General features: G+C 42.2%; 1 protein-coding gene across 1 annotated transcript in view; it reads right to left on the bottom strand.

The window, feature by feature from the left end:
- Positions 1 to 9,834, bottom strand: part of ILDR2 (immunoglobulin like domain containing receptor 2) — a 39,068-nt gene extending 29,234 nt beyond the window's left edge. The window contains 2 exon segments of the mRNA XM_044916199.1: positions 8,470 to 8,589; positions 9,504 to 9,834. Of these exon segments, the coding sequence (XP_044772134.1) occupies positions 8,470 to 8,589; positions 9,504 to 9,834 (451 nt within the window).
- Positions 9,835 to 13,494: the final 3,660 nt, after the last annotated feature.

Genomic DNA, 13,494 nt, shown 5'->3' with positions numbered 1-13,494 from the left:
GACATAGTATGCAAAAAAGATGAGTTAAATATAAATCAAAATTTAAATGCAAATCATACTTGAACCAAAACTGACTCTATCATGGTGCCCATCAAAGCATGAGGTTGCAATTATGCAGTAGAGAGGTCTGAAGGCGACATGAGACTTCTTGCACAGACTAAAAGGCATGATCCCAAGTCTTTAGAGCAACCACAACCCGCACTCCACTGCTTACACAGTAGAATGGTTGTCACTGACACTCATTAACCAGAATCACATTCTGGTTGATGCCTGGCTAACTTTCTAGTTCTTCCAAACAGAGGCATCTAGGTAAGCTCAGGGCAGAGCAGGCCAGGATGAGGAGAGAGGACTGGGAGAAAAGGCGATGGGGCTGAAGCCTAAAGAGCTCACTCCTAATTAGTTCTCTCTCTCTCCTTGCATGGGAGCCAGCATGGTGATCTCGGCTTTTCTGGAAATGTGAAGGCACAGGTGTCTACTGAAGACAGAAAGGATGGCTCCGCCCTCCTAGTGGAATCAAGTCTAGTTAAGGTCTTTCACATGGGGCCAAGATATCTGAGGTATTATTGAGTCTACAAATGAAAATATGGGCACAGCCCAAATCCAAAGATGTTCCAAAGGAGTAAACCCCAGATTTATGGCGAGTGTGGCTCCGTAATTAATTCCTTCTCTCCTTTCTTGCCAGGAGTAAACTTTTTCTTTCTTCTCCCCCATTCTTTTTCCCTCTTCTTCTGTTTGTAAATCTTGGAGAGAAACAGCAGTAGCCACTCTGAGAGATCAAAGTTTTAGCAAGCAACAAAGACCTCCAAGGAGGCTGTTGCCATGGGAACTCTCAGAGCTGAAGCCCTTTTAATCGGCAAATCTCCTTGGTTAGCAGCACCGGGCTGGGGCTGGCAAAGACGAAGAGAAGGAGGGGAAGGAGGCTTGGCCATGAGTAGCCTCTCTTAACAGCCAGAACTAATGTCACGGGGGTGGGAGTGCAATGGGATTCAGATTGAGGCAGCATTGACAAGGGGTGAGTGCTAGAGCATTTCTGCTCAGCCTCAGAAACAGGCACCTGTCAAAAATCCCTAAAGTCAATGGCAAGTTCTGAGATATGCCCTCCCAAGAATTCCCTGATTTCTGATTGTATTCTTCATGGCTCCTTAATACTAACAGGCTGAAAGGTGTATTTTAGACCACAATAACAATGTCAGGCACAGTGTTGTGAATAACTTGATTTTATAAAAATCCATGTATGTCTGTTCCTCCACCCCTTGCCTCAGTACCTCTGGATAAATCACAGGAGGCGATCGAAGGGAAAACAGAAGCACACAGGAAAACAAAGGTATCTCTGTGGCATCGCCATCAAAGGGAAGAATCAATCCCAACTTAGCGCCTACTCACAAGGACCTGCTGGGAGCAAACCTATTTCTGGCTTCCTGGAATAGCATTGCATTTGGCCTATAAAGAAACACAAATGGATGAATTCCACAAAATATTAACAGTGTTTGTTCTTGCCTGCCATCTTCATTTGGAAACAACCTGCCCAATTTCCCTTTAGGAAGCTACTCCTTTTCCTTTTTCCCTTCAATTCGTATGGTTCAACTGGGGCTGTTGGCATACTTAATGCTCCTTTCCCAAAGCACAGCCAGCCCCCAACAACAGGACTTTTGCTGAAACTATGGAGAAAGGCACTTTGTCCTAGGTGATGGAAGGCGTTAAAGACTATGGAAGTCTAGAACTGCTGGGGGCTATCTTTGCCTCAAATGGGGAGCCTGCCTGAGAACTAAGCTAACACAGAGGAGACAGAGATTCTTTAAAATATGATCTGAACACTGGGACTCAGACATGCTTGAACCTAGACTTATCAGTTACCTAAGCCAAAAAATTTCTCTAAGCCAGGTTAAGTGTCTAGCCCTTGCAATCGGAAGAGTTATGAAGAATACAGTCATTGGCTCTGGCTGGAGAGATTTTAGGAGATATTTTCTTCTTTTGTACATTTCTGTTCTGCTTGAAATGTTCGCAATACACATGCATCATTTTTTTTTCTAAAACAAAAAATATTAAAGTAAAACAAACAGCAGTATTTTAGGCATCACCCTAGATAGAGAATTAATTCTGCAATCTGTGGGTCTTCTAAATAAACTCAAAATCATAGAAAGGACTCTGAAAGCTATCTTGGGTATCCTAGTATCTTAGACAAGAGAACCTGTTCCATATTGAAAGCTCATCAGAGAGGAAATTTCTGTAATTTCCCCCACCAACCATAATTTCTAAAAATTGTTATTTACCATTAGGAAAGCCTTCCTTAGCTTTAATCTAAACACCCCTTGGGTCATGTCCTCTTACTCTATTCTCAGTCCAGAATCAGGAGTGTTCACCCAGCCATGTTTCCACTTGGGCCCTTTCCCTCATTTTTCTATTTGAAGGCCCTTAAAAAACAAGCTACCATATGGGACATCAGAAAGAAGGGGTCAGGCCCTCATATTGCACATGGAAAGAAGTAAGAACAAGGCGAGCTGCTTTTAGATTTTAAAATAATAACTTCTCTGCTTGAGCCTTCCTGAACGGTGAAGTCCTTTTCCTGCCAGCTGGAGCTGCCCAAGGGAACTTTCCTCCTATCCAAACAGTGGCATGGTTCCAGGTTATAAACATCCTGTCCTTGCCGCAGATCTTCGACCAACATCTAATCTCAGGGTGGCAGATTTCTGGACACTCCCTTCTTATGGCTCTATGATCCCAAATGTCTAAATGTTTCTAAGGTACCTGTCACAGTCATCTCAAAGCACCCAAAACACCAAGTGTATTTCCAACTTCAGTATGATTTTACCTTCTGAATCATCAAAAAGAGATTAAAGAATGTTCAGTATAGTTTTTGTGTTTAATGTTGAATCAGTGGCTGTCTTCCCATTTCTCTGAATCACTTGTCTTCAGATATTTCTGAAACCTCTGATAGAAGCATCCACAGTGATTTGTAGATGGTTCACATGTCTGGGAAAAGGAGGGTGGGGTCATGCTCAGTGGGGGAGGTATGCAATCCAGGCAAAAACAACCATGTCTTTGAAGTAAGGGCCTAGGTCAATGGTTATAGGCAGTTTCCCTAAGAAATAAAGTGAAATACTAAAGCAAAACTGGGACAAGTAAAAATTATTACCCATGACCTCAAGCAGCAACCACAATTTTTAAAACATGGCTTATGGGGCACCTGGGTGGCTCAGTAGGTTAAGCTTCCAACTCTTGATTTCAACTCAGGTCATGATCTCAGGGTCGTGAGATCAAGCCCCACATCAGGTTCTTGGCTGAGCAAGGAGCCTGCTTAAGATTCTCTCTCTCCCTTTCCCTCTGCCCCTCCTCCCCTACCCCTCTCCTCTTGTGCTCGCACTCTAAATAAATAAATAAATAAGGCTTATGCAGAAGAGCATTCTATAGCTTCTTAATATAGACAGGTCATGTGGTATCGTTAGGAATGAAGACATTTGGGTTTGATCATCATCACTGTTTTTTTTACAGGGGTAATTGTTATAAAACCTGAACATTAATTTCTTCATTTGGAAGATGAGGAAAATAATGCCTGCTCTCCTACCTCACATGGTACTTATAGAAAAAAATCTGTGAACTACAAATTATTATCAGAGTACATTAACATGAATAGCAGACATAGTAATGGTATCACTCTGGTGGACATCTATTGTTTTTTTTGTTTTTTTGTTTTTTTACATCTCACATCCATTCTTCCTTTTTTTGTAAGAGTGCCCCAATTTACTTTGGGAAAATGATTCTTCTCCACATCTTGGTGGACTAGCCACCAAGAGCTCTTGACCTCCCAAGGCTAAGCAGTGGACACCTGTCCAAACTGGGACAACTGGGACTCTCCTGAGACTAATTCTTGAGTGGAAAAATGAAGAAAACAAAACAAAACAAAAAACAGTTAAAATGATTTTTTTCTCTGGCTATGGAGTCCTAAAGATATTAATTCTTGCTACATAGACCCGAGAGCATCTCTGGCGCAGCAAGGACTGTGCTGTGCTCATCAAAACATTTCTACTTTTTTCCTGGGGAAATACAAAATAACAGCAGAAGTGACCCACGTCATTGCCAGACCTGGCCCCTAAAAAGGTCCCACATGACCTTTCTCACTCTCCCTTTCTGAGCGGCTGTGAGCAAATGTCTCCAGTACAGCTGAGCTGAACAATGGAGAAGCTTAGAGCCCTACTCCGCCACATGGAAGGGAGCTACCCAGGTGAGCCTCCTAACCCATATCCGACCAGGACAAGAGGAAATAACAGATTTCTCCTGTAGTAAGTCACTGAAATTGGGGGGGGGTGGTTTACAGAAGCTCACAAGTGTTACCCTAGCATACTATCCTTTTTAGAGACTGATTTTCCAGCCTTCCTTTCAATTATGATACCCTTCCAACAAATCATTTTCCTGCGCAAGTTAGCCAGAGTCCAATTCTGTTGCTTCCAACCACAGTTCTTGATGGACCTATCATCAGTAATAATTTAAATAGCCAGATAAAGAATTATGACCAGTGAGATTAAACCATGTCATCTCACTTGAGACTGTAGACATTTATTGTACTGACCCTTTATGAGTCAACAAATACATCCTTAGCACTAACATTTAAGAGGCATAAAATATTGGTTACAGATTCTACCCATTTATCATTTAAAAAAACATTCACACCAGCCCCTTTACATGAGCCACTCTGCTAGGCATTACAGATCTAAAGACAAATGAGCATTAGTCCTTTACTCTGAAGAGCACATGGTCCAGTGCTACAGAGAAGCCTCCAATGTTGTGGGAGAAATCAAGACAAGGACATATGCAGTACCAGTGTTACTACTCACATGAAGTAAACTAGAATAGAAGACTGACAGGTTCTGTCCTTGGCCCTTTCCATTTTATATAATCTCCCTGGGTGACTCAGCTATCCTTTCATGGCTCTATCACTCAGGATTCTCAAATCTATTATCTCTGATCCTTGCTTCTCCCCTGGGTTCCAGACCTACATTTCTAGTTGTCAGCAGGACATCCCTACCTTGGGGTCCCACAGGCCTCCCATACTCAACATGCCAAGAACCAAAGTCATTCTCCTGCCTCCCCAACCTGCTTTCCAACCTGTATGCTCTCTTAGTTGATGGAACAGCTGGCTACCCAGCTAGCTAGAAATCATGGTGTCCTTTTGACTCATCCCTCTCTCTCATTTCTTTTTTTACATTAGTCACCAAGATCCATCACTTCCATCTCAGAAATGTTTCTGTGTTGTCGCTATCCACTGCTCTGGTTCAGAATCTCATAGGCTTTCACCGATGCTGCTACAGCAGCCCCATAGCCCATCCCTCTGTTCTAGCATTCCTTTGGCATTGTCTACCCTGCTGCTAATTATTGTTTTGACCCTGAGATCTCACTTCATTCCTCTGTTAGTATTTCTTTACTGGCTCCCCAAAGTCTTCAGGATGAAGTCCAAATTTCTTAGTCCGACATGTAAGAGACTTCACAGTCTTGTTCTGTCAACTTTTTCCATCTTCACCTTTGTGAGTATGATGGAAAAAAATAAATTCTTAACTTTGCCTCTAAGTTATCCCTTTAATTCGCCTTTCCTTACTAACTGGCCAGCTGAAATTCCAACCAGTTTTCTGTTCCCCACTTCGTGATCATCTCCAAGAAGAGCTACGCTCAACTCCTTCCAGCCACCATCAATAGTTTCTTTTCATTCTTGTGGGATTAGTCCTTTTAACCCTGACCTACAGCAAAAGACCACAGTCTATTCTCTCTGGCTTCCTTGTGAATGAGCATCACCCTGTACATTCTTGTAACCAACCTGGAACCCATTCTATTTCTCTCACGAGGACTAAAGTCCTGGGAGGTCATTCTCTTGTCAAGGTAGTCACATCCCTCATGTTCATCAAAATTTTTCAATCCAAAAATTTTAAAATTGAAATGAAGCTCAAAAGTACCTAAACATCTTTTCCTATACATACATGTCTCATTTATAACAACTCCTAAGATTTTTCCACCCTCCTGGGACAAAGAAATCACTACTCCTGAGAACGCTTATTCCATCTTCAGATGTCTCCAATTGTTAACAGTTATTTCTTCATACAGAGATAGACTCCTGCCCCTTGTAACCTCTACTCCTGGTTCTAGTTCTACCCAGCCACAGTCCCTCTTCTGTACAATTTCAACTGGAGATACTTCCCATGCTCCCTTTCCCAAGCCCTCCTTCACCAGATCAAACCTTCCGAGCTCCTCCAACCATTCCTAATGTAAAATTCAATGACTGAATCGGTGGCTCATGGAGGTTGCAATTAGAAAACTGTTGGACCCAGTTATATGTCCCCTGAGGTCTTCATCTCCTTGAGACTGACCTCAGATATCAGGTTGTTCTTTTGGTCTCACATAAAAGGAATACCTAACAATTAGGCCTGTAGGATATAACAACCAAATAATTAGAATTTTAAAAACTGTGACAATATTTTGAAACATTCTATAAAGGGTGTCAAGACAAAGAAGACTCAGAATTTTGCATCTGGGAAGTAAATACAGTGCTTCCCGTGTCCAGAAAATTCTCAGAGATTTCAAACTAACTTCTTTAAATAAGTAACACAACTAGTGTTGCCCTAAAAAGTTCACATGGCAAATATATTCTACTCTGAACATTTCTAATTAATATGGAACACAGTGGAATGATGTGTTTCTCCTCCGCAGACCTCTAGCATGTACCTGCTTATCTCACAGAGATGCTGCTTCTACTATGATGAGTTGATTTGCAGCCTCCCCAGTTTTCCTTTACCATTCTTTTTGGAGTGACACTGATTTCTTTTCATCTTTTCTCCCATCATTGATGACCATGTTCATCTGAGCCTTTCTTTCACCCACCTCTCTTTGTCCTAAGGATAGTATCTTCCCCCAAATGACTATATGTTTTGATCCAGGAGAATGCTCTTCTTATACTTTGCAGAATTGGGAACAAATTATTTCAAGTGGTTTTTACCTGGCCTCCTTTTCCTGCACAGGCAATTACCTCTCTGCAAATGGCTACACTGGCCAAATAATTGTGTCCGCAATTAGCTAATTGCAGGCTCAATGAGCCACTTGTTCCTTCAAGCTTGGCCATTAGAGTTGTGTGATTGGGCAGAAATTTATCTTTTTATTCCCTTCTGGTTTACAGACTCACCGCAGATCCCAAATCTGATTTCCCTGCATTCTTTCACAATGTCAATATAAGCCTTTTTTGTTTTTTTTTTTAACCTCCTTTTGTATATCTGTCATACTTCCCATTCTTCTACAGATCACAGCAGCTATACTTTAAATGTTAGACCCAAAGAATATGTATTTGAATTAAGTCAACCCTCTAATAAGGGTTAATTATTACCAATTAAAGGGTTAATTATTAATAAATAATCACCTTTATCCATTCTATAAACCATAAAAGTAAGGCAGCAGAACAGTTGACTTGCCAAAAGCACACAGTCATAATAGAGTAAAACTAAAAATCCCAAATAGCTGATTCCACTTTCTCCCTGGGCCCTGAGTTTCCCACATAGGGTAAAATTAACCTTCAACCTCATTTGCCTTTAAAAGAAAGCACCGTTAAACATTCCTCCAAAGTGTTATCACCTGGCTTCTTGGAAACTACAAAAAAATGTCATTTCATCTAAAAAATGGCCTCAAGTGTTTACCTTTCCTCCTACAATTAATGCAGTTTCTTTTCTAAATTTCTGTATTTTTATTCTAATTTTCTTGTACAACCAACATTTATAGAACATGAAATATGTGCTCAATTTGCAGTTTCATACAAGGTCACTTCCCACTGACATTCCTCCAATCCACAAAAGAGGACAAATAGCCGAAGATAATGAATTTTCTTTTATGAAGAAATTAATATTAATAAGGATTAGTTATATTTGCTTTGAGAGTGATTCAGACGCTTTTAGGTTTCAAGGCATTGCCTTCCAATTAAACCCTAGCAGATTTTCCAATAGCTCTTTCCATCAGGCACATTTTATTGTTAAACTCTCCAATTTACAGCCACCCTTCCTCATGATCATCTTAAGTGTAGGTAACTGAATGGAAAAAGATTCCTGACATCTTGGGAGATCCCCACTCACCAATGAATTCTTATCTCTCAGTGTCTCTACTCTGCTTCAAAGCCTCTGGCATTTTCTTCAACGCTTAGCACACAAAAAAAGGTAAGTAAAGTGTAAGAACAAAGAGAAACTGGGGTTAAAGGTACACAAGTGGAAAGGAGGGAAAAAAACAACCCTGAGAAAGCAGAAGAGACATCAGGACAGTACCAAAAAGGGCCTCCAAGAAACAAGATACAATAAATAGGGCTACGGCTCATAAAGAGCATATTCTAAAACCAGTTTGTGCACAAGAAATAAAGCCTGCGTATGCAAGCTGCTGGAATGCTCAGGGAAAAGTGAGGGGAGGGAACAGTGCAAGCAGTCTAAGATATAAATGCTGCTGATGGTTTTCACTTACCCAACACCAGCAGCTCTGCCAAGTCCTCATTTTTGCCCTCCAGGTCATCAGGGGTAGTGATGATACAGTAATAGAGTCCGCTGTCTCCCCACATGAGTTTTCCAATTTGAAGATCTGCATCTGTTATCATAAAAAGAAGTGCCCATTCCTAAAACTTCCCCCTGAAAGGAAAATACTGGACAATGGAAGGTGAGAGAGGGGCCCTTCCAGAAGGAATGGCTGCCGTGTTCTACTTCTCCACCTAGATGGTGGTTGACAAGATGTTTGCTCTATTTCAAATGAACAAATACACAAACAAAAACCCAGTAACAAACACTAGCATCCCCAAGGTGAAAGACTTAGGGTGTCCCCAGAAAGTGGTCTAGTCCTGGTCCAGTTTTGGGAATAGAAGACTGCTTTCAACTAACCAGGTCTGCAGAAGCCCCCAAAAGCCAGATACATTCCAGAATTACTCTGGACTCCTAGAAATGAGCTGGCTTCACAGGAGTTCTTCAAAATTCAAATGGTCAAATAGATCAGGTTAGACTCGTAGGCCCTTTTCTTGTCTAATACTTTAGGGAGCAGAAGAAAGGGTAGAACTGATACAGAACCACCTGGGGCTTGGGCCAAGGCATCTACCTGGTTCTGTAATGTGTATGCTTACATCCCTTCTCCCAGCAGAGGAACTTCTTAGGAAGTCTGCTTCTGAGTTTGGGAAAGGGCCATAGAGGCTGATGTCAAGGTGTATTTGAGGACATTCTTTGGCTAGAATCTATTTCACTTCAGTTCTGACAACAAGCTCCTCAGACGAGAGGTCAGGTTTGAGAAAGACCATTTCCAAAGCTCATCTCAGTGTCTGTTCTAGATATTACACCCTTCACCCTTTCTCCCCTCACTGTCCCCTTAAGTAATTTGCTAGGCTTCTTGAAGCTTCTATTTCCATAAAGTCAAAATCTTGAGGGGTTGCAAGGCAGAGAGGCTGACATCCCCTTGTGTGTGGGACAGTGGAACGAATCTCCCTTCTATTCCTGGATTCAAAGCAAAGGTACCGTTACCATGCACAATTGTGATCTCTCTGCCCCTGTAGAAATCTCCCAGGGTGACGGTTGAGCCCTGTTTTGAAGCTACCACTCGAACAGTCCTCCTGCTGTCTAAACAATCCAAGTAGGGGTCCCATTCCAGGTTTCTTTTGCTGAGAGACTGGGCCCGGGGAGAGGACATGCCCAAGGACTCCCCCATGCGATCCTGGCAGTAGGATTTGAACTTCCACTGCACGACTGCAGGCTGATGGGAGGACGTGGAGAAGTGGCAGCGAAGCACAGTGGGCTGAAAAAGCATGGCCACCTTCTTCTTGTCAAGCACCGTGACTTGAAGGCCATCAGCCATGGCTGCAAAACAGAATGAATATATCCAAATGGTATGCACATTCCGGACCTCACCTCACACCACACAGTCATACCTCTCCACCTCACCTCCCTCACCTGTCCCTTCCCGCTTTCTCCATCACTGTTAATGGCATCCACATCCATCTGGTCGTGTTGTCCAGAAACCTGCCTTCACTCCCAATATCCAGTCAGTCACTAAGCCATATCCACTTGATCTCTCTCTCTCTAAGTTTTTATTTATTTGAGAGAGAGAAAGAGAGAGCATGAGCACAAGCAGGGGAAGGGGAGAGGGAGAGGGAGAAGCAGACTCCCCGCTGAACAGGGAGCCTGATCTGGGGCTCAATCCCCTGAGATCATGACCCGAGCCGAAATCAGACGCTTAACTGACTGAGCCACCCAGGCGCCCCTCCACTTGACCCCTTAACATCTTTAATATCTTCCCTCCTCTTTGACCTCACTACCATTGCTTTTGTTGGTGCCCTCTTCATTTCTTGCTTATATTACAATAATCTCTTGTCTGGTCTCCCCACCTACAGTTGCCCATATGCTATCCATTCTCCTTGCTATATAATTCAGATGATCTTTCTAAATCCGATTGCTATGGCTCTCCTTCTTAAAACCCTTCCCTCAACCTCCATGGCCTTCAGGATAGAACCCAAAGTTCCTGGAAAGGCATTGAAGATGCCCCGTCATCTAGTCCCTCTTACCTCCTCAGCCTCACTTCTGGTGGCACCTCTATGTGAGCACCAAGAATAACCAAACAAGTAACAATTTCCCCAAGTGGGACTTGCTATCTCACACCTCTAGGCCTTTGCACATGACACTCCTGGTTTCTGGAATGCTTTTTCCTCACTTCTTTCCTTGGAAACTCTTTTCCACCTTTCAAAGCCCAGGTTAAAGGCTTTCTGTAGGCCTTCTCTGACCCTCAATTCATTAGTCACCTCCTCCTTTGTGCCATCAGAACCTCAGCATCCTCTTCTAGACATTTCTTATAATTACTTTGCAAGTATTTCTTTTCATGCCTGTCACCCCTAACAGACTTGTCAGGTAAGAAACATGTCTTATCTTGCTGTCCCAGCTTGTGAAGCCCAGAAGTACTCAACAAATATTTGATAAATAAAGACCATGAAGCTGGGAAGTATGACTTCAGGAGGAAATGACCTCCCTTCCAGCTGATAACCAAGCAAAGGGGACAGAGATGAAGGGAAAAACGAAAGCTTTAAGAGAAATGAAGATTTTCAGATCAAAAGCAGTAGACTAAGTTCAAAAGCTTTGAAGGGTAATCAGAAAAAAGCGAGGAAAAAAACGGCTAGAAAGCAGATGAGAAGTGTAAGTGGTGAAAAGATCCAACCTGAGGCCTGGTGTCCAAGAAAGGGAAATTGCAGTGAATGGTAGACCAGGGGAGTGTTTGAGAGGCAAAAGGTCTCTATTAACTCAATGGTGAGATCTAGAAATTCCAAGCAAAGAGAACTTAACTTTCTCAATTGAATGGGAGAGGCAAGAGTGTCTAGCTTGATCTGACATTAGAAGCAGAAACAGAATGATGATGAGAGGCAGAAAAAAGGAATATGAATTAAAAGACACGATAAAGAGGTTCTGAATTAAATCCAGGAGCCTGCCAAGTCAGCTTCAGGAAGCTTGAGACAGAAAGTTTCACCCTAGAATTACAGTGGACTTGAGACACACAAGGAAGGACTAGTTTCCACGGGGCACCTTCCATCCTTTATTACGGCCAGTGTTCAAAATGACACTAGGCATCACACTCACTCTTACGGTTCAAACATACATTTATTTATGAATGTCTCGTATGAAGCACCCTCGACAAGGGCAAAATACCGCATTTGTGCTCATGTCTTCTGATTTCCAGACCAGTGTCTCTCCATTATGAGAAACCAGGTTCTAATTCTTCTGGGGAGAAAACAGTTTCTGCATTCTGTGGAATGAGGAAGTGCGAGTATTTGAGATTTACCAAATCTTAGTGTTTTGAACCTACCAAGCACTATAGAATAAAGGACGGAATGCATGCACAAATGAATGACTATTACTATGGGAATTTCTAGGATTTTGTAGAGAAAACCAGTTAAATGTGTCATAAATAGCACAGTATAGTAAAATAGCATTGAAATCACATAGATGGGGCTTTGAATCCCATCTGGCCACAGACTAGCAATGAGGCCTTACTGAAGTCTCTTAAGCAGTCCTCACTTACAAAATGAGCCTCATAATCCTTATTCACAGGGTTGTTAACAAACAACTTGCCGGGAGGAGATTCTAGAGCAGAGCACTGTGACCATGCCTAGTACTCTTGACTAATCCTCCCTCCCATGTCCTGCCTTTTCCCTCACCTCCCACACTGAGGCTCCTGAATCTCCATGAACATTCACCACCAATAGGTTTGATTACAGCCAGAATATGTAGATCAGCCCCATCAAGGGCCAAATAAGTCCTCTCTGGAAGTTCACTGTCAGTTTCTAGGCTCCATTGTTTCCTTCCACCACCCCCCAAATATTGATGTGCTAATTCCACTGCTCCCTAACTCACAGAGCTGGACTGGGAAAAGAAATTTCTTTACAGTTACTCCTTAAACTCTATTGCATTAATTCTTAACTTTGTAATTCTTCCCCAAATCCTTATTCACACTCCAATTTTCTAGGTAACAAAAAGGGCAGAAGTCAAAGGACTTCAATTAGCAGTGGTTGAGGCTGGATAACCAACCACAGGCATTGTTCCCAGTACAACGCTTTGTACTTGACCACGCCACCTTTCTTCTCTGCTACCTATTCAGGCTATACCTGGGAAATCACATTTCCTAGCCTTTGTAGGATAAATAAAACCAGCGAAGGAGGCAGCTGCTAAATAAAAGTGTTGTTTTCTGTTTGTTTTATTTCGTCAGGGTTTTTGTTTGTTTGTTTGTTTGTTTTTTGACAGAGAGTTAAGTGTGGGGTTTTGTTCATTAGGTGATTACTAAGAATAACCTCCTTTCCCAGCTGTGTTCTCTGTTAATGAGATTAGCCTAACTTGACCAAGCCATTGGATTCCCCTAATTTTTTTTAAGGGGGGGAGGGGCAGAGGGAGAGGGAAGGAGAGAATCTCAAGCAGGCTCCACATCCAGCATGGAACCCGACGTGGGGCTGGATCTCACAACCCTGAGATAATGACCTGAGCCGAAATCAAGAGTTGGACGCTTAATTGACTGAGCCACCCAGGTGCCCTTGGACTCTCCTAATTATTAATAGAGATTAGTTGGTTCTCAGCTTATTCCATGACATACAATATAAATTCATGCTCCAAAGAATAAGGAATACAGTGTCAGAAACATCTGCCTTTTTATAACGTGATAGTTAATGGCATGGGTTTTGGAGTTAGTCCTAAATTAGAATCCAAGCTTTACCACTTCCTAGCTGCATGACCTAAGGCAAATTTCTCAACTCATGAATTTCAGTTTCCTCACTGGTAAATATTTCCTCACTGGTACATAATAATTGTAACTACCTTACAGAGTTGACTGAGGGTTAAATGAAATTTTAACCTAAGCACTTAGCATAATATGGTACATGGTAAACACTCAATAAATATAGCTGTTGCTGCTACTGTCAAGAACAGTCTGTTGACTTCTGTGAAGCTATGAACCTAGAGCTAGGTGAGCACAGATATCAAGATG

Source organism: Neomonachus schauinslandi, chromosome 6 (genome assembly GCF_002201575.2).
Source record: "Neomonachus schauinslandi chromosome 6, ASM220157v2, whole genome shotgun sequence".
NCBI lineage: Eukaryota > Metazoa > Chordata > Mammalia > Carnivora > Phocidae > Neomonachus > Neomonachus schauinslandi.
Note: the sequence above shows the minus strand (reverse complement) of the source record. Positions and strands in the feature narration are given on the sequence as shown.